The sequence below is a fragment of the Sinocyclocheilus grahami genome, unplaced genomic scaffold (genome assembly GCF_001515645.1).
Source record: "Sinocyclocheilus grahami isolate Dianchi unplaced genomic scaffold, SAMN03320097.WGS_v1.1 scaffold127.1, whole genome shotgun sequence".
Taxonomy (NCBI): domain Eukaryota; kingdom Metazoa; phylum Chordata; class Actinopteri; order Cypriniformes; family Cyprinidae; genus Sinocyclocheilus; species Sinocyclocheilus grahami.
In genome coordinates, this window is record NW_015505306.1 from 1,935,550 (window position 1) to 1,957,046 (window position 21,497).

The 21,497-nt window shown below is 36.9% G+C and overlaps 1 protein-coding gene across 3 annotated transcripts in view; it reads left to right on the top strand.

Annotated features, from left to right (window-relative positions):
* Window positions 1-1,089: 1,089 nt before the first annotated feature.
* The window catches only part of LOC107590408 (vesicle-fusing ATPase-like), a 22,745-nt gene continuing 2,337 nt past the window's right edge, over window positions 1,090-21,497 (top strand). Inside the window, exons 1-22 of one of the 3 annotated variants that reach the window (XM_016279143.1) lie at window positions 1,090-1,206; window positions 9,282-9,299; window positions 12,696-12,781; window positions 14,411-14,510; window positions 14,919-14,958; window positions 15,043-15,209; window positions 15,301-15,408; window positions 15,610-15,685; window positions 15,768-15,923; window positions 16,103-16,302; window positions 16,380-16,545; window positions 17,124-17,198; window positions 17,306-17,493; window positions 17,577-17,672; window positions 17,790-17,946; window positions 18,348-18,481; window positions 18,662-18,728; window positions 18,849-18,928; window positions 19,080-19,214; window positions 19,484-19,597; window positions 20,008-20,063; window positions 20,215-20,266. In XM_016279143.1, the coding sequence (XP_016134629.1) occupies window positions 1,195-1,206; window positions 9,282-9,299; window positions 12,696-12,781; window positions 14,411-14,510; window positions 14,919-14,958; window positions 15,043-15,209; window positions 15,301-15,408; window positions 15,610-15,685; window positions 15,768-15,923; window positions 16,103-16,302; window positions 16,380-16,545; window positions 17,124-17,198; window positions 17,306-17,493; window positions 17,577-17,672; window positions 17,790-17,946; window positions 18,348-18,481; window positions 18,662-18,728; window positions 18,849-18,928; window positions 19,080-19,214; window positions 19,484-19,597; window positions 20,008-20,063; window positions 20,215-20,245 (2,262 nt within the window). In that variant the 5' untranslated portion in view covers window positions 1,090-1,194 and the 3' untranslated portion in view covers window positions 20,246-20,266. The remainder of the gene's footprint in view (window positions 1,207-9,281; window positions 9,300-12,695; window positions 12,782-14,410; window positions 14,511-14,918; window positions 14,959-15,042; window positions 15,210-15,300; window positions 15,409-15,609; window positions 15,686-15,767; window positions 15,924-16,102; window positions 16,303-16,379; window positions 16,546-17,123; window positions 17,199-17,305; window positions 17,494-17,576; window positions 17,673-17,789; window positions 17,947-18,347; window positions 18,482-18,661; window positions 18,729-18,848; window positions 18,929-19,079; window positions 19,215-19,483; window positions 19,598-20,007; window positions 20,064-20,214; window positions 20,267-21,497) is intronic. The other 2 variants (XM_016279145.1, XM_016279146.1) reach the window with 2 other exon arrangements.

Here is a 21,497-nt window from a genome sequence, read left to right on the forward strand (position 1 = left end):
GAAGTGTGCTGTCAAACATAGGACTGGGTATCAATACAGATTTACATATTCGATTACGATTTTGATTTGATTTCTTTATTTGGGTACAATTTAGTTACAAATTAAAGAGATTCTCTCTTCTAATGCTGTAAATTATACACCGTAATTGATTTTTATTAGATTTTATTTGAGGAGACTGATTGCCTCTAACCATTTAAGTTGAAAAAAAGTAATATTTATGAGTACTTTCATTTCTTAGTATAAAAGTAAACTATAAACTCTGCTTAAATACCTGGTAGCGCTGAAACTTTACTGAATTGAAAACATATTTGTCATATTAAGAAAAATAAAATGAACTCAAAACCCTTGCAGTAACATTTAATTTTAACATATATTCTTATACAGTCCAAAGCGAAGCGTGCTGCGAGATAAAAATCTGCTATAACTCATTCAGTTTGCATTCTGCTTAATGTAATCAGTTACAGAGTTCACATAAATATGTGCTTCTGTACAAGATCCTAGGATTCAGAGATCACCTGATTGGCATGTTTTGGGGATTTTACTAGCATTTTTTTACTTCAAATTAATTCTAATTTGATATTTTTTGTGTTTGTATGAAAATGATGTGTAATACTGTTTCTTCTCACAGCTTAATATGACTGCATATAAGATATTTGCTTGTCGATTCATCTGAAACGTGTAGAACGCCCTGTTTGCTAGAGCATCTTGGTTGTGGAGGTCTGTAATACCCATTAACAATTGGAGTAAACAAGTTTTGATTGATAGGGCCCAATAATAATAATAATAGTCTTCAGTTTTGTGATGCAAAAGAATTTAAGTATTTTATATTAACAATTTAGATTCTACGTTTTATTTAGTAATAACAAAACATTTTAGAGTCTTTATTTTATGAGCTAAGTCAATTATGACCGTGAAATTGTAATAACGTATGTTCTAAATGTGATCTTATTAGAACGTTCTAGAGCACTATGCCAATCCATGACATCATTAACTGCGTGAACAACTGACTCGTTTTTTGAAACCGTTCTCTGAAACGATCTGTTCGAAAGAGTCGATTCACGAAATGAGTCAAAATTCCCGTCTCTAGGGCGAAGCGCGCATGCGCAGCTCTCGCCTGTGTCGCTGTCCGCTGCTGTGGTGCTGCTCTAGTACTGCTGCGTGGACCTCTTCCGAGCGGAATCACCTAACGCAAACATGGCGACCCGGGTAAGATATGCTTCCATTTGAATTATTCAACGAATAACCTTATACGATATTGAGCACTGAGTTTAAATGTAATATAATATTTCACAATTATCGCTCTGGAGAAGAGCTTTAGCGTCTCATCAAAAAATAAAAAACCTTTCCAGTTTGATGCCAGCCACTGGCATCTTTCCGCAATATCATCAGCCTACAGACAGTAGCAGGTGGCGATACGGTCAACTGTGACCACCAATGCAGATCTGCAGCGATATTGCTGGTTTTTGGTTTACATTACAATTCATAGCATGCTAATATATGGCTACCGCACAAGGATACGCGGGAAGCTTTGAACAATAATAATAATACTCCCTCATGAGTGCTCGAATCTCGGTGGTGGCACGAGAACATTCATTTTCCAGCATTTGGGTGCATCGTGAAATAGTGGTGATTGGTTGTTTCTAGTCTCAGCCCATCGGTAAACAGGCAAATGCTTAAAATAGAACCGAGGAGGTTGTCCATTTGCTTTAGACCATCGATAAGGTACAACGTGATCGAGCAGGCGGTTGTTTCATATTAATAATTTAATATCGTTTATAATAATGTATATTTTCAGTAGCCATGTACCGTATTTTGTGCTGCAGAACGCTGTCAGGAAGAGTGAAATGACAGGACTGTGCTCGTTCAGCGGATTTAACCTTGACATGGCTCGCGTAATGCTCACATAAGCTCATCACACCACACTGTTTCTGCTTTGAAAGCTCGCGATGAATGAGCAAGCCTGTGATTTCGCAGCTAAAATCATGCATTCGCTTCAAAATCTCCACAGAAACACATTGCTTTCCCAATACGAAAGTATTTTGTGCGCAAAACTACAGCACTCCCTCTCCGTGCTGCAGGATGGAGCGCTGTAGGTCTGAACGGGTGCTTGTTATTGAGAATAATGCTTTCAAAATGGCATCATTGTCTTTAGTTTTATTTGTGGATAAACTGAGATTTCAGTGTTCCATTTAAGCCCTTGTTAAATTTTCCACCTACCTATTTATTTGGTATATTATATATATATATATATATATATATATATATGTTTATTTTTATAATTTATTTTAATGATAATTTTATGATATATATATATGTGTGTGTGTGTGTGTGTGTATATATGTGTGTATATGTGCGAGATCATGTAGTTCATACTCTCTAAATGCACTGCAATATAGTGGGTGATTTTAATTAAGGTGACAATGAAGCCAAATACTATAGGGACATTAATATACTATAGGGACCTCTGCTCAATCTGGAATTAAACCAAACCATGCATGTTTCATCTGGCCAGAGGAGAACTGGCCCCCCTGACTGAGCCTGGTTTCTCCCAAGTTTTTTTTTTCTCAATTTCTGTCACCGATGGAGTTTTGGCTCCTTGCCACTGTCGCTTTTGGCTTGCTTAGTTGGGGACACAATTTCTGGCAACATTGCTGACTTGACTGCACAGACACTATTGGAAGAGAACTGAACTGAGCTGGACGATGACAACACTGAATCAACAATGAACTGATTTTAACTGATAGACTGTATTGGTATTGTATAATGCGCTATATAAAGAAAGGTGACTTGACTTGACTAATAAACCACAATAGGTATAATTGTGGGATGTAATGGGACAATTAGGCACAATCAAAATGCAATAAAAATAAACACCTTGATCCATTAAATTATATATCTTTTATGCAATCTGCCTGTATCATAATTGTTTTATGTATTTGTATGTGTATATATATATATGTGTGTGTGTGTGTGTGTGCATAAAAGATTGCAGATTATATAGTCACAGTTTAATAGCTGTCACTGTATTTAATGGCTTTAGTATGCTTAAGGTGGGACAGAACACGCCAGTGAAAGAGCAGGTGAAAGCTGTTCAGAAATTTGTAAATGCCTGTCACACTCCCACGAACAACTGTAAGAAAAGATGAGCATTTATGAGTCACACAGTGTCAGTGCCCAATGCCCATCATGTTCTCTGGAGCGATTCTACTGAAGAAGATATAAATCAAGATGAGAGTGAAGAGAGTGAACATTGGAAAATCTGTTATTCAGGTTGTATTTGCTGAGATGCCATTGTCAGCAGAACAATTTCTTCATTCTTTTGATTATGATGAGATATTTCTTGTAAGCTGCATTGATCAAACTAAACCAAGGCAGATGAACTCTGTGTGGGCATCCTTCACCCACCGAGTTCAGCTCAGTGTTAAATTATTTAATACTTTCACTGGCTTCTCAGAGAGAGTATGAATGATACACAGTCTGGTTGTGTCTGTCATAATGCTCTCTAGATGTATGTGAGTTCTGCTCAATATCTGTTAGGATGAACTGAAGGAAGAATATGACATTTTCCTTTGTGAGTATCGCCCATGAGTACTGGTTGTCTCTTAAGAGAATTTCCCCTTTAAATTCCATTTCCTCTGCTTTAAATAAATGCTTCTTGCTTCTGTAGCACTAATATACATCGCTTTATTTAATCAAAAATGGCTACCAGATAAATCTTTTTTTATATTAGTGAAAAGGCTTCTGTGAGCATCAAAAAGTGGCATGGGCACTAGAATAACTGCCAAGCTCTATTAAATTTGAATGAATAATTTATATTTTTGAGAAATCTGGCCATCACTTGTGGCTCTAATCAAAGCCCTGCATGAAAGCTATTTTTTGTATTGTTATGAATGCCACACAGCTAATTAACATCATATGAGGTTTATTATCATCTATACATTTAAAGCAACGTTAATTTCATTTTACCCATTAAAACCAGTATTTGCGGACATTAATGGTTTCTTGCTTCAATTAACTCACAAGCAGCAATCTTCATCATGCAATTATTTCACATCAAGCAACTAAATGCATGCCAAAAAAAACGGATCAGAAGTGATTTAAAGTTTTCTCTCTGTCCCGGAAATGATTTCAACTAAGATCTCCCTCTGGGGTAATTAAAAGCAAGTGATAAATTGGAAAAGTTTCAGGAATTGCAAGTCATGTTCTAACAGTGATATATAATTTACATCAGGCTCATCTACTGTTCATTTTTTTATTCACCTTTTTTACATTTTCTTTCTTATTTTTCTTTAAACTGCTTTGACTGTAGTTTTTCTCAGAATGATTTTCAGTTAAAGCCCATTAAACTATAATAATAACTATAATGATAATTATATCAGTGATCATTATACCAACACGTTGTATCGTTCTGTTTATCATAAGCGTGTGCTGCTGTTTTGTCATCTGTTTTAAATGCTCAAGCTCTTTAAAGTCATGTGGATTCTGACTGGCTGTCAGTGCTTTTATCGTGCATCAGCTGGAAAAAAAATCGTTCTGTTGTTGTCGTTATAGTTGTGGTGTGGACTGCCCTATTCTCACAGAATTAGAATGATAACTAAATTATATGGTTATTATTATAGTTACCGTCCTTGGTCTTGCCTTTTGGACTTTAGCCTTTTGCAGTTGACCAATCAGGAAGCTTGAATGCATAATTTCCATGATGGGTTATGAGGAGAGGTTTTCTCAGTGTTATTTGTCTTGCATTAATCTTCTTGTTTTGCATGCTGTGATATAAGGATCATCCTTCATTAAGTGTGATACATCAGGGGTACAATCCATAAACCAAAAGTAATGCAAGCCACCCCTGCGTCCCAGTGTAATTAATTCATTACATTTATATAGCGCTTTTCTAGGCACTCAAAGTGCTTTACATTGTCAGGGGGTATCTCCTCATCCACCACCAGTGTGCAGCATCCACCTGGATGATGCGACGGCAGCCATAGTGCGCCAGAATGCCCACCACACACCAGCTTATTGGTGGAGAGGAGACAGAGTGATGAAGCCAATTAACAGATATGGGGATTGTTAGGAGGCCATGATGGTCAGAGGCCAATGGGCAAATTTGGCCAGGATGCCGAGGTCACACCTCTACTCTTTTCGAAAGACATCCTGGGATTTTTAATGACCACAGAGAGTCAGGACCTCGGTTTAAAGTCTCATTCGAAGGACGGTGCTTGTTGACAGTATAGTGTCCCCGTCACTATACTGGGGCGTTAGGACCCACACAGACCACAGGGTGAGCACCCCCTGCTGGCCTCACTAACACCTCTTCCAGCAGCAACCTAGTTTTCCCAGGAGGTCTCCCATCCAGGTACTGACCAGGCTCAGCCCTGCTTAGCTTCAGTGGGTAACCAGTCTTGGGCTACAGGGTGATATGGCTACCGTAATCCAGTAGTCTAACCATTTGAGGCATCTGTGACATCCAGAAATCTCTGCATTGGTTGAACCTTTGTTTGTCTGTTGACGTAAACTAATAATGCTTAATCATACGCTCAGGTTAGATAAAGTCATTAGCTCGTTACAAGAGCAGTTGTTTCCAGCCCTGTGACAGGATGTCCTCTGTGGAGTCAGGAGTTTCTTCTCAACAGTATTGATCAGACTTCTCCTCATTCCCAACCTCATTAAACATGTAGTAGTGCTGCTTGAAATAGATTTTTACTCACCACACTGACTGATGAAATGGCATGCAGCATTTTATTTTGTAAATTCAGTGCTGAATTATACTGCGGTTGTCTTTTTCAAAGCTTATTTATTTGCTCAAATATTCATTAGCTCGTTACAAGAGCAGTTGTTTCCAGCCCTGTGACAGGACGTCCTCTGTGGAGTCAGGAGTTTCTTCTCAACAGTATTGATCAGACTTCTCCTCATTCCCAACCTCATTAAACATGGAGAGTAGTGCTGCTTGAAATAGATTTTTACTCACCACACTGACTGATGAAATGGCATGCAGCATTTTATTTTGTAAATTCAGTGCTGAATTATACTGCGGTTGTCTTTTTCAAAGCTTATTTATTTGCTCAAATATAGGCTGCATTTATTTGATCAAAAATACAGTAAAACGGTAATATTGTGAAATAATATTACAATTTAAAATAAGTTTTCTATTTTACATACTTTAAAATGTAATTTATTCCTGTGATATCAAAGCTGAATTTTCAGCAGCAATTTCCATATGCTGGTTTGTTGCTCAAGAAACATTTCTTATTATTATCAGTGTTGAAAACAGTTGTGCTGCTTCATATTTTTATGGAAACCACGATACTTTTTTGTCAAGATTCTTTGATTAATAGAAAGTTAAAAAGAACAATCGAGTTCTTGGTAGGTCTTAAAAAATTGGAAAATAAAACCTCAGATTAACAAAAACAAAGCCAAGATGGAAAAGCCATGTGTGACAAAGTTAGGACACCCTTACTGTTAACATAGGAATGAAGAGGGTAAGTAACGGTCAGGCACTGCTAATCAAATGCCTTTGAGTAACTGATCATCAGCAAGTATGAACTCTAAAAAATGCTGGGTTGTTTCAACCCAATGTTGGGTCAAATATGGACTAACCCAACTGTTGGGTTAAATTTTGTAAAAAAATTTAATTAGCTTTTTAACCCAACAGTTGGGTTAGTACATATTTGACCCAACATTGGGTTTAAACAACCCAGCATTTTTTAGAGTGTAAGCAGCTCAGGAATGAAGAGGGTAAGTAACGGTCAGGCACTGCTAATCAAATGCCTTTGATTAACTGATCATCAGCAAGTATGAACTCTCAAATATGGACTAACCCAACTGTTGAGTTAAATTTTGTAAAAAAAATATAGGAATGAAGAGGGTAAGTAACGGTCAGGCACTGCTAATCAAATGCCTTTGATTAACTGATCATCAGCAAGTATGTTGGGTCAAATATGGACTAACCCAACTGTTGGGTTAAATTTTGTAAAAAAATTTAATTAGCTTTTTAACCCAACAGTTGGGTTAGTACATATTTGACCCAACATTGGGTTTAAACAACCCAGCATTTTTTAGAGTGTAAGCAGCTCTATAAAAGCAGAAGTTTTGGCAGTTTGCTGGTCTGGAGCCTTCAGGTGTTTGTTAACACAATGTCAAAGAGGAAAGACATCAGCAATGATCAAGCAATTGCTGCTGCCATCAATCTGAGAAGAGTAATATGGCCATTTCCAAACAATTTGAAGTCCATCAGTCTACAGTGAGGAAGTTTACAGTGGAAGACATTCAAAACAGACACCAATCCTCCCAAAAGTGGACGTCCCAGGAAATTCACCCCAAGAACAGACAGTGTAAAGCTCAGAATAATGGCAGACAACCTAAGAACTTCACTGCAGACTCTACAGGCCTCAGTTAACATCTTAAATGATAAAGTTATTGACAGTTCAATTAGAAAAATATGGGACAAGTATGGCATATTTGGAAAGCTTGCCAGAAGAAAGCCTCTTCTCTCTAAAGTAACATGGCAGCACGGTTTAGGTTTGCACAGTTGCATCTGATCAAACCATAAGACTTCTAGAACAATGTCCTTTGAACAGACGAGACCAAAGTGGAGATGTTTGGCCAAAATACACAGTGCCATATTTAGTGAAAACCTAAAGAGCATATCAGCACAAACACCTCAAAAGGCACACATGCTGGTGGAGGGCTGATGATTTTGAGCTTGTCTTGTAGCCACAGGAACTGAGCACCTCACAGTCATTGAATCGACCATGAACTCCTCTGTATACCAAAGTATTCTAGAGTCAAATTTGAGGCCATCCGTCCGACAGCTAAAGTTGGGCCAAAATTGGGTCATGCAACAGGACAATGATCCCACGCACTCCAGCAAATCTACAACAGAACGTCTGAAAAGAAAAGAATCAAGGGGTTGCAGCAGTCCAGTCAAAGTCCAGACCTCATCCTGACTGAAATGCTGTGGCGAGAGCTGTGCATAACAAATGCCCACAAACCTCAATAAACCCGACCAGCGTTGTAAAGAAGAGTGAGACAAAATTCCTCCAGATGATGTGAGGGACTGATAAAGTAATAAAGAAAATTATTACTTCAAGTTATTGCTACTAAAAGTGGATCTACAGGCAATTGAATCATAGGGTGTCCTAACTATGTCTTTTCCATCTTGGCTTTATTTTTGTTAAATAAATAACAAACACGGTGTGATATGTCATGTGTTGTTGTTCATCTGAGGTTTTATTTTCTAAATTTTAAGACCTGCCAAGGACCAGATCATTTTTATTATGTCCTGACTCCCAATACAGAAAACCATGGAATTCAATAGGGTGTCCAAACTTTTTCACATGACTGTATATATATATATATATATATATATATATATATATATATACTGTATATACGTACCTACTACTATCTAGTATATATACATACTATATATACATACTACTATATTATATTTTTATATTTATGTAATTTTTAGGGCTTTTTTTTTCATTAGGAAAATTGATTATGGTCGATAAAATCTTAGAGTTCTGTTTTCACTAAAGATTTGTTTTGTTGTTGTTGTTGCTTTAATCTCTCTCCTGATATGATGACTTGTGTTCACATATAATATATTTTTCAGCATGTGCATTAAACCCTATTAATGCAACTTTTCATATTTCATATGACTGACAAAAGTACTGTACATACACATTCCCCTACCATATCGCACATGTCTGTATATATATATATATATATATATATATATATATATATATACTGTATATACGTACATACTACTATCTAGTATATATACATACTATATATACATACTACTATATTATATTTTTATATTTATGTAATTTTTAGGGCTTTTTTTTTCATTAGGAAAATTGATTATGGTCGATAAAATCTTAGAGTTCTGTTTTCACTAAAGATTTGTTTTGTTGTTGTTGTTGCTTTAATCTCTCTCCTGATATGATGACTTGTGTTCACATATAATATATTTTTCAGCATGTGCATTAAACCCTATTAATGCAACTTTTCATATTTCATATGACTGACAAAAGTACTGTACATACACATTCCCCTACCATATCAGGGTTTGATTTGCCTGTGATTTGCCTTTGCTGCTCCTTCAACCACACTTGCAGTTAATCCTGATTCTGCTCTGCATGCTGCCTCACGCTGCACAATCTATTATTCCTCAACCACATGCTGTCTTCGGCTCAGTGTGGTGCTGGCTGTCTCAACTGTTTGTCTTATGTCCTTCTGCCCTCCCTCTTGCTTGCGTGCATTCATTGGCCCCCAAGGTTGTAATATTTTTCAAGGTATGTATGCTTTCCAAATACCCTCTGCCTCTGCTTGTCTCGCTTGCCAGATTGAGCTGTATGCTTCACTTACACTAGCTTTCTGCATCACCCTTAGTGTCCTGAGAGCTGACAGGCTGTAACCCCTGTTTCCGTGACACTTCTTGGTAGCAACCACTGGAGGGAGCACTACAGCGTTACAATGCCCAAACTGCGTCACAATGCCATAAACACAAACCATCCAACTCAAGATCATCTGCCTGTGGACAAATAAATGTTGATTTGAGGTTGAGTACTAAAGGGCCAGCTATAACGACTGAATGGTGTGCGGGCCTGTGGTGAGTTTATGGTGCGTGCTGGCAGGAAGCCATGGATTATTGCTATTCTGACCTGCAACTAAAGTAGGTCTAATAGCTGGACTGCTCTTCGTTAACCGGATTATGTCAGCCTGTTGAGTTAACATCCACACCCAGGCTTTGAATCAGATACAAACCCTCAAAGAGCCATTTACTGTCCTCTAGTTCTGCTTCCTGGCCTCACACTGGAATAAATCCAAAATCTTGCCTTTTAATTTATTTCAGTGGAATATTGGTGTTTATTAAAAATGATTTATCTGTGAACATTATTACTTTGTTTTTTAATTCATCTGTCCTCGTAATCTTTCATTATAATCACTCTTCTCTGATAACGTGTGCACTGGCATGAGGGCTGGACAATAATCCCTCCCCTCCAGCAATCTGTCAGTCACCATTTGCAATTCAAAAGTAGCAAAGATCCAACGATTAAATGAATTTCAGGTGGAACATGTCAAGTCCCGTAAATGTTTCTCATTCGAGAAGCCATTTCACTCAGATATACATCACAATAAGGAAGAAAAGACGATCACAGCTTTCATGCTGAATTTAATGCAAAAATGGTACCTTTAGGGGTACAACAGCTTATCACTCCTCTAAACAATATCTCTAAAAAGTATATATAATGTAAGTATACATAAGTACCTAATATGTACCCTTAAAGGGATAGTTCACCCAAAAATGAAAATTTTGAAAAAATGAAAATACAATCGGGAGTTATATAAAAAAATGTCCTGGCTCTTCTTGGTCGAGATTTTGAAGCAAAATAAAGTGCATCCAGCGCTGGGGGGTTAATAAAGGCCTTCTGAAGTGAATTGATGCATTTGTGTAAGAAAAATATCCATTTAAAACTTTAGAAACTGTAATCTCTGGCTTCCGCTAACTGTCGTAAGCACATTTACAAGAGAGTGGTGTTCCAGCGGATGACGAAGAAAGTAGGTGTAGTGTATGCGCAATGTGTACTTTATGATGGATGGATGCATTTTTTTGGGCTTCAAAATCTTGACCTCCATTCACTACCATTATAAAGCTTGGAAGAGCCAGGACATTTTTAAATAACTCCGATTGTATTCGTCTGAAAGAAGAAAACAATATGCACCTAGGATGGCTTGAGGATGAGTAAATCAAGGGGTAGTTTCATTTTTGAGTAGTACTATGAATCTTATAGGAGTATAAAGATTTGCACATTTTGTCTGAGAGTGTTATTAACTTTCCAGAATTCTCAGTTTAGGTTAATTTACATTTTCAGTGTTTATTTGTATTAAGTTTGTGCTGTTCTATAGGCAAGTGTTCTTCATTATGTACAGAAAAAGCATTGCCAAGTTTTCATTAACAACAAAATCATTGCAATGGACTGATGTTTAATCTTTATTGTCACAATTTTCAGGATAATACTACAATACTTTACAATACTAAATCTTTAGGATGCGAAACCAGTATAAATTCTCAAAAAATGTTCCAAGAATTGTGAAACATTTAGGAGTAATTCTCTCTCTTTATGTATCTCATAATGTTAATTTAACAGTGTTAACTAATGTTACTAGAAATTAGCAGTAACTTTTTATTAGTAACTGATTAATAAATGCAGTGAAATCATTGATTTTAAGTTCATGTGGCTTTAACTACCTGGAAATGCAAAAATCTATCTATTTAAAAAATGTTTATAAATCTGAGCTATGTAGTTTTTGTTCTCTTAATCTCTAATTGTTTTGAATCATTCATTATCTTTCTTTCTGCAGCACTCTGTTCTTTTCATATACCCAGATGGGAACAGCGTGCAGCCCTGCTTTCAATTCCCTCTCCTTTTTCTTCTTTCCTTCTTTTGTAGTCTGTTTTATTTATGGTTCTTTGGCTGGTTGCAACCAAAGGAGCAAATAAAGCTAGAACACCCTTGAACCTTCACTGTCAGTCTTTGCTTAAAATATTTATTTGTCTTTTATGTTTCTCAGTTACCCATGTTGAACGCATTAGGTGACTGGTGCTCTCTTGTAGACAGATTTATGATTATATTTTTTGCTACTGTTCCCTTGCCTTTTTGTTTATTGCCTCATTTGTTGTTATCCAACACTGTTTATGTCTAACCCCTAGTATTATTGGTTTGGGGTTTGTAGAATCTCTATTGCAATAAAACATGATGCATGTGATTCTGGAAGGGATGATTAGATGAGGTCTTTAAAAGAATCGCAATGCTTCGAATGTTGGACAAGTTTTCAGCTTGCACAGTAGAAACAGCTTTCCATCTTGCTGTTTTGCACCATGGGATTTCCTATTTTTAAAAATCTGAAAATGCCATTGCCATCATATGGTGTGGTTAAATTTTTCATGAGGAAAAAGATCTTTTCACATAAGCAATGACACCCAGTGAGCTAATATAACAAGATGCAAATATTAAAGGGGTCATATGATGTTGCTAAAAAGAACATTATTTGGTGTATTTGGTGTAATGCAATGTGTTTATGCAGTTTAAGGTTCAAAATACACATTATTTTCCACATACTGTACATTATTGTTTCTCCTCTATGCCCCGCCTTTCTGAAACGCTCGATTTTTACAAAGCTAATCGATTTGAAAAGCGAGGTGTGCTCTGATTGGCCAGCTATCCAGTGCATTGTGATTGGCCGAATACCTCAAGCGTGTGACAGAAATGTTACGCCACCGCTGAAGTGTGTAATTTCTGTGCCACTAGCGCCACCAAGTGAAACTACAAAGGTGGTTCTCAAACAAGTTTCCCTGAAGACTCCCCCTAACTGCCATTGGCCAGTCAATCTGATAGTCCCGGCCCCCAATCCATGCCATTGGTTGAGCCAATGTTGTTCTGTTTTTGCTGCTCAAATAAATATAACTATTTACCAAAAGTGCCACAGAGCCTGAGGGAAATGAACGGATGATGCTTATTTGTACTTCTCTTTGATATTAACTGAATAGAAGAAAAAAAAATTACACACATCATCACCTTTAAGCTTCAGCATCAATGACCAGATGTCTTGTTCTCATGTAAGGCAAACTTCTCTTCTGCTTCTCACCATCTTACTCTCTCTCTTTATTATTATCTGTCTCTGTGCAGACGATGCAAGCGGCTCGATGCCCGACAGATGAGCTGTCACTGACGAACTGTGCAGTTGTGAGTGAGAAAGACCTGCAGTCTGGACAGTGAGTATTTACACGCACCACAGATTCATCACATTTGCACACGGAAATCAATCAAATGATACAACGGCCAGTAGATACTTTTCAGTTTAGCTTTATTGTAGATAGGAACGTATTATATATACTATACATAATGTTATAATGCTATTCAGGTGAAGTGAATAACATTGATTATGTTGTTACAATGGCACCAGTCAAGGGGTGGGATAAAACAGTGTTAGGCAGCAAGTGAACAGTCAGTTCTTGAATTTCATAGGTTTGATACAGGGAAAAATGGGCACGTGAAAAGGTCTGAGTGACTTTGACAAAGGCCAAATTGTGATGGCTAGACGACTGAGTCAGTCCATCTCAGAAACGGCATGTCTTGTAGGGTGTTCCCTGTTTGCAGTACCTACCAAAATGGTGCAAGGAAGGACGACCGGTGAACCGGCATCAGGGTCATGGGCGCCCAAGGCTTTCTGATCCACGTGGGGAGCAAAGGCTAGCCTGTCTAGTCCAATAAAAACTATTGTAGCTCAAACCATTCAAAGACTTGCTGGCCATGATAGAAAAGTGTCAGAACACACAGTGCATCCCAGTTTGTTGTGTATGGGGCTGACGGTCTTAATGACCTTGATGACCCCTGTCCACTGCAAGAAGCGCTAAGAAATGAAAGTGACCAAAGTGTAACATTTCATATGTCTTAACATTCTATTCTCATGGATTTAATAGAAAGTTAAATTATTTTGGGTTTAGTAGAAAAAAATATGCCTAAACATGATTTGTAAGAGAAAAATACCCCTAAAAATCACCACTATGGGGCAAATACTGCCCCTTAATAAAAACGTTCCTGTCATGGACCCCCTACAATTTTATTTTGAGTTGTGGATACATTAATCATATGTAATGTGTAGTACACAATATCTTTTTGTAGTTTTATCATATGGGTACATCTAACACTGTAGGGAAAGTTTCAAACATATAGTTAATGCTCTAGCAGCAGAGCTGGTGATTTTCCCTAGGCTTCAAGTGTGTGTGTGTCCTGAATGCTGAATCAGTCCAGATATTAACTCAGGCTGACAGAGTCTGCTGCAGTGCCTCTTGCTGATGCCTCATGTCCAAGAATATCACAGCATGAGAGCTGATTTTTGTCGCCATATTAATATATGGCATGTTAGTGTGTGATATTTAAAAATTGTAAAAATGTTTATGCAGACACATTTATCCAAAGTGAATTACAACAATTAGTATTATTTATAATAATAATTAAATTATTATTAATTTTGGTGTGTTTTTGTTTTGATGGAAATAACAATAAAGATAGTGGTCAAAGCTTCCACTTAGACCCTAACTAGTAAGTCATCACATGTATAAATATATTATCCATGATTATGATTAACCTGTGCTCAAACTGAATGAATTGTTGCGTGATGTAAGGTTACTAAAAAGGAGCCATTGTCAGTCATTCACACATATAATCCAATGTGCTAATCTCATGCAGTTGTAAATGTGGGGAGTAATGTGGGGAAAAACTGCCCTTTTACAAGTTAAAATGATGTTTCCGGGCATAAAACCACCATAGTTTCTGTTAAACATTGTATTTTTTGATCCTTGTGTCATTAGAAGTTGAATATTTTCTGCCTCTCTCGCCAGGCATGTTACTGTGAGGACAACACCCGCCCACAAGTTTGTGTTCACAGTGAAGTGTCACCACTCAGTGCTTCCTGGAACCATCGCTTTCAGTTTGCCACAGGTGCTGGACTCCGGCCAAGATCTTTTACTTTTGACACAAGCACAACAGAAGACAAACACTTAACATTTTATCCCAAGCAACAGCTAACCTAACAGATTTAAAGGGCTAGTTCACCTGTACGATGTTCTTTCTTCTGTGGAACATAAAAGAAGTTATTCTGAAGAACGCTGATAACCAAACAGTTTTGGTTACCACTGACTTCCACTGCATGGACAAAAACATTCCTCAAAATATCTTATTTTATGTTCCACAGTAGAAAGAACTGGTTTGGAATGACACAAGAGTGAATAAATGATTACATAATTTTAATTTTGGGGTGAACTGTCCCTTTAAGTACAGATAATCAGACAGTGCTTGTATTTTTATAGACTTTTTGCTGTTTTATTCATTCTCTTCTTTTTCTTAAAGAGGAAATGGGCAGGCCTGTCCATCGGACAAGAAATAGAAGGTGTGTACATTGCTCTTGGATGAACATTTGCAACAAATACACAATTTTAAGATCAAAAACGAATTTTTCCCCCCATGATTTCAGTGGCCAACTACAACTATGACAAATCCAAGCAGTGCATTGGTGCCATGACCATTGAGATTGACTTCCTGCAGAAGAAGAGCACTGACTCCAATCCCTACGACTCAGATAAAATGGCTGCTGAGTTTATTCAGCATTTCAACAATCAGGGTTTCACTGTGGGGCAGCAGGTCAGAATCACATCACAAAAACTGAATAAATGGTATCTGATGTTTAATTATACATGCTCATTTTTTTTGTCTTGTGCATTTCCTGTCATAGCTGGTCTTCAGTTTCTGTGACAAGCTCTTTGGCCTATTTATCAAGGACATTGAGGCGATGGACTCCAGCATTCTGAAGGGCGAACCAGAATCTGGCAAAAAGCAAAAGGTTTTGAAAAGAGAACAAAATATTCTGTATTTGCACTGTAATGTCATTGTTTTGACCCAGCGGTTGGGTTCAAAACAACCCAACCGCTGGGCCAAAACAACCCAATAGCTGGGTTTGTCCCTTTTTAACCCAGCATTTTTTAGAGTTTATATATATAATGTAATTTATGTGAATACACGGTTAATTATCCTTTGTTCACAGATTGAAATCGGTCTGTTGGTTGGAAACAGTCAAGTGATTTTTGAAAAATCAGAGAGCTCGTCTCTTACTCTAGTTGGTGAGTTTTGTCACACTTGAAAATAAGTTTCTATTCATTGTCATATAATCAGCTTCCTAACTCGGCTCCTCCTCCTCACTAGGTAAGGCCAAGACCAAAGAAGCCCGTCAGACGATCATTAACCCTGAGTGGAACTTTGAGAAAATGGGCATCGGTGGTCTAGACAAGGAGTTCTCCGATATCTTCCGCAGGGCTTTTGCCTCTCGAGTTTTCCCGCCAGACATTGTGGAGCAGATGGGTATGTGCTGTCTTCACTTTCCATTTTGTTGTGTAATCTTGTAAAAAGCATCCACTGACCACGACGGTCCATTTATATTGATATTTGTAATTATAATAAATGCATTACTCAGATGCATTGATTGTGGATAATGTGTTTTTGGGAGTTTGTGTTGTAAAAGTGAGTTGTTTTCTCTGCAGGTTGTAAGCATGTGAAAGGCATCCTGCTCTTTGGTCCTCCTGGCTGTGGTAAAACACTGATGGCCAGGCAGATCGGTAAGATGCTGAACGCCAGAGAACCAAAGATAGTCAACGGACCAGAGATCCTCAACAAGTACGTTGGTGAATCTGAGGCCAATATTAGGAAACTGTTCGCAGATGCTGAGGAGGAACAGAAAAGGGTGAGATGACAAAATGCCCTCTTAAACACACTACTGTCTTCTATTGCGTCATTATAATTATGTGTTTTTCTGTGCAGTTGGGTGCTAACAGTGGCCTGCATATCATCATCTTTGATGAACTGGATGCTATCTGTAAGCAGCGTGGTACAAGTTCCGGCAGCACAGGTGTGCACGACACTGTGGTCAACCAGCTCCTGTCCAAGATCGATGGAGTGGAGCAGCTCAACAACATCCTTGTCATCGGTGAATAGCAGCAGTTATTATATGTTCTGTTGCTTTGCAATATCTAGTGGTCATAATCGAACTATAAATCTATGACTGCAAGTAAATACTACATACCTAGTTTTTTGCAAATCTAATATGACTTTTGAAAAAAAAAAAAAAGATTGATTAATGTACCAAAATGTCTGTAGTTTTTATTAATAATATCAAAATAAATGCATATAATAAATGTATATAATTAATTATTTTTGATTGTTATTAAAAGCTACACATTTTATAATAATAATAATTATTAGTAGTAGAAGTAGTATTTAAGTTTATAACTAATCCAATGTGGCTTGAAAGAAATTATGATAAACGATGATAACAATGATTATAATTATGTAATATTATCATTATTATTATTAAAAACTAAATATTTTAATATAATAATAACTAATACATTTTTCATAAAAAAATCATTTTTATAATTGTTTATTATTAAATTACTGTCAAGTTTTTAATACATTATTCATAATAAAAGTCACTGCAAAATATTAATGAATATTCTCTTTTTTATTTAGTTTTTTCTAACCTGTGCATTTGTCTTTATGTGAAAGGCATGACTAACAGGCCTGACCTGATAGATGACGCTTTGATGAGACCTGGACGATTTGAAGTAAAGATGGAAATTGGTAGGACCTTGCTCTTTGTTCAGCAACCAAAAAACTAATAATAATAAATTCAACACTCTCTCTATCTTGGTTCATTCTTACCTATTTGCCTACATCTCATCACCCAGGTTTGCCAGATGAAAAGGGCCGTGTTCAGATCCTGAACATTCACACAGCTAAGATGAAAGAGTTTAACCTCCTGTCTGGTGATGTGGATGTTAAAGAACTGGCTGCTGAGACCAAGAACTACAGTGGAGCTGAACTGGAGGGCCTGGTCAGAGCTGCCCAGTCTACTGCCATGAACCGCCACATTAAGGTACAAAGTACTATATATTGATCTATGCATCTTTCATAATACCCCATTTGAAAGGTCTAAACCCATGCTGAACTGTATTCCAGGCCACATCTACTGTAGAGGTGGACATGGAGCGAGCAGAAAAGCTGCAAGTCACTCGAACAGATTTCATGGCGTCCTTAAATAACGACATTAAACCTGTAAGTATCTGCCTTGTTGAATAATTGATTGTTTTCATCAGCAGGACTGCAGAGTTCAGAGAGTCCTTTGTAGTTGAACTCGTCAAGTGAAACCATGTCCTCTTTTACTTTGGTTAGGCTTTTGGCACCAACCAGGAAGACTATTCCTGTTACATCATGAACGGTATCATTAAGTGGGGTGATCCAGTGACCCGAGTGCTGGAGGACGGAGAGCTGCTGGTGCAGCAGACTAAGAACAGTGACCGCACCCCACTCGTGTCTGTGCTTCTTGAGGGTGAGCTTTCATTTTTACTTTCATCAAGTAGAAATAACATGGTGAGGACGATCCATGGATGTCCTTCTCACAGCCTTTTATGCTAACATTACAAAAACATTTAGCAAATATTATTAACATCATGAGAACATTCTGAGAATGTGGTTCTTTGTACGTTTTCTGTCAATATGTTCAATGTTCAAGAATCATCAAGTAAAAAGAACATCATAAGAACATTACACAAAGCGTACATCTAATATAGAAATGTTATAAGAAAGTTAAGAATGTTTTGTTCTAACATTTGCATAATTCATGAATGTTAGTGAGAGTTGTGGGAACGTTTGCGGTTAGGAAGGATAATCTCTGTGTTCCACCCCGATGTAGACTTTGCAGTTCTGACACATCATGTATTTTTGCCTCAGGACCTCCTCACAGTGGAAAGACAGCTCTGGCCGCCAAAATCTCAGAGGACTCGCAGTTCCCATTCATTAAGATCTGCTCTCCAGACAAGATGATTGGCCACTCAGAGATCTCCAAATGCCAGGCAATCAAGAAGGTTAGTGGTCACATGTTGTGTGCTCATAAATTTGAATATAATCTTAATGAAAATTGTACAGTTTTATACATTTTAATATAATATATTAACATATAATCTATTCACATTTTGTATTCTCAAAGGCAAAGTTGTTGCTTTGCATGCATACAATCATTACAAATGCTCAATATTACTTCCCAGGTCTTTGACGATGCTTACAAGTCTCAGCTGAGCTGTGTTGTGGTTGATGACATTGAGCGTCTGTTAGGTTAGACTGTTTTATTATTTAAATAGTTGATTTTGTTAGTTTTTGTTTTTTTGAATGAATGCAGACATTATTACTGTTTACATTATTAATGCATACTATTAATTCTGTGTGGTGAAACAGATTACGTGCCGATTGGTCCTCGATTCTCCAACCTGGTTCTTCAGGCCCTGCTGGTTTTGCTGAAGAAGACTCCACCTCATGTAAATTCTGATGAGTTTATATATGTCATATATGTGCATTTGTGACGGTGTTTTACTATTTTTATTCGGTCACTGAATGCATTTATCTATGTACTGTAAGATTGTTAGATTATGGGCATAACATGCCTGGTGTTCTTCTCTTGATCTTAAGGGCCGTAAGTTGCTGATCATCGGTACCACCAGCCGTAAAGACGTGCTGCAGGAGATGGAGATGCTGGATGCATTCAGCACCACCATCCATGTGCAAAATATCTCCAGTGGGGAACATCTGGTTGAAGCTCTAGAGGTGAGATGAGACGAAATAAAAGTCAGAGCTTAATTTTAAACTGATGTGCTGTACTACTGTAAGAAAAGCTACTATCTATCTATCTATCTATGCAAGATACATGAATGACATACAATCAGGAGATACAGGATGATATTTCAGCATTCTAGTTTATTTATTTAATGTTTTTTCAGCATTAGACAGTAGAGGGCGATACCACTCTTCTGGCACTTCATTTACAGGCACAAAATGTTACTATCATACTTATCTTTTTTTCTGTTAATTACAAGCTCCTGGGCAGCTTCACAGATGCTGAGAGAACCACCATTGCCCAGAATGTGAAAGGAAAAAGAGTGTGGATTGGCATTAAAAAGCTTCTCATGCTTATTGAGATGTCTCTACAGGTAAGCTTCAGTGTTTACCTCAGAGCGAGGCAAGACAAAGTCTGTAAATATTATTGTGAACTAAACTAAAGAGTCACTCAGACCCATTAAATCTTTGGATTGGTTTCAGCTAGAAGTGTCCATTTAGAAATTCTCTCTAAAAATCTGTAGAAACTAGAAACTCAGAAATAGAACTAGAAACTTAATGAGCTCAAGTAGTTTTCCAACATACTTTTTGAAAGGCGGTCTAAATAATTCAGTTGATTTCCTATGCTTTTTAGAGCTGTTTCATGCACAGAAGAAGCTCACACTACACCTAAAGTGCTGTCTAGCAATCAGCTCACTTCATCTCGTGACAGTCACATGCAGGGAACCATATATGTGAAAATGAAAGTTTATTTATAGCATGTTGTGTTTACTCTCCTCTCTAGATGGATCAGGCGTACAGAGTCAGCAAGTTCCTCTCTCTACTCAAAGACGAGGGAGCGTGAGTACTCACCACTATAATAATATGTTGCTTATTTGGCACAACAATGTCTAATAAAAGAGTTATTGCCACAGACTCACTGGATCACAAACCTGATGAGGAGTTAAACAGGCTTTAAGCTTGTTTTATATTTGATTTTGTTAATTGACAGGCTGGATGAAAACAATCACATCCGAATTTAACACTGCTGGTGAAAACTGATGGTAAGGGCGTCATGGTAACTATGTGTGCTGTATTCAGAGCCATCAGAGTAGTTGCTTTGAAATGTTATTTTTGATCCTTAGTTTTTCCCTTAAAGATACAGAACCTAAAAACTAGCGTCCTATAGCAATTCCAAGCCAGCCTGATCTCTTCATGTACTTTAATGGCTGCTTTGAAACGTTTCGGGTCAGTAAGATTTCTTTTTTTTTCAGCAAGGATACATTCAATTGATCAAAAGCAACAGTAAAGACATTTATAATGATACAAAAGATTTTTATTTCATATAAATATTCCTGTTTTCAACATTAATAATAGGAAGAAATGTTTCCTGCTTTGGCATCACAGGAATAAATTACATTTTAAAATAAAATAGAGTCATTTAAAATTGTACTAATATTTCAAAATATTACTGTTTTTACTGTATTTAAATTAAATGCAGCTTTGGTCAGACTTCTTTTAAAAACATTTAAAAATCTTATTGACCCCAAACCTATGAACATCACTGTATAAAAGAAAATGTAATGCTGTGCTTATTAGATATGTTACACCATACATTTAAATATTCAGTACCATATATGTATTTTATTCTAATCAACTATTAGCCTTATTACAAATAAGATTGTTTAGATCTTCCTGCTCAGGGCCTGCAGAGGTCAGACTTTTCCACTGCGAACCATCGCAGATTACATAGTGACTAGTGATTAAGTCTAGTGAAAGTCAACATGCTGTTTTTAAATGATTTTACTTAGAATCTGACATATTTTCAGATGACACAGAATATGCAAGAAAGGAAAGGAAAGGAAAGACAAAAACGATTGCACATATTGTTATTTCAGGAGTTGCAGTTTTCACAACAAGAAGAGTTTTCACATGATGTTTTTACTAGATGTTACATATTTAAATTAATATATAAAATTGTTTGAATATTGTTTGAATATTGACATTTATTTATAATGTTGCACTTTTCTATAAAATGTTTTATCATCATTTAAACCTCTAGATGCAGAGTAAAATAGACAAAAATTAATGAATATGACAAGATATTAATATTGACTAAATATAAAGGATATTTTCATCAAAAGCCCAAATTATGAAGTACTGTAAACAAAAAAATTACCAAAAATGACTAGAAAGTGGACAGTGGGAGTTATATATCAGAATTGAGTCAGGTGTGTTAAACTTGCGACCGGAACAAGTTGTGACATTTTGATTAACATTTTGATAAGGTTAAAA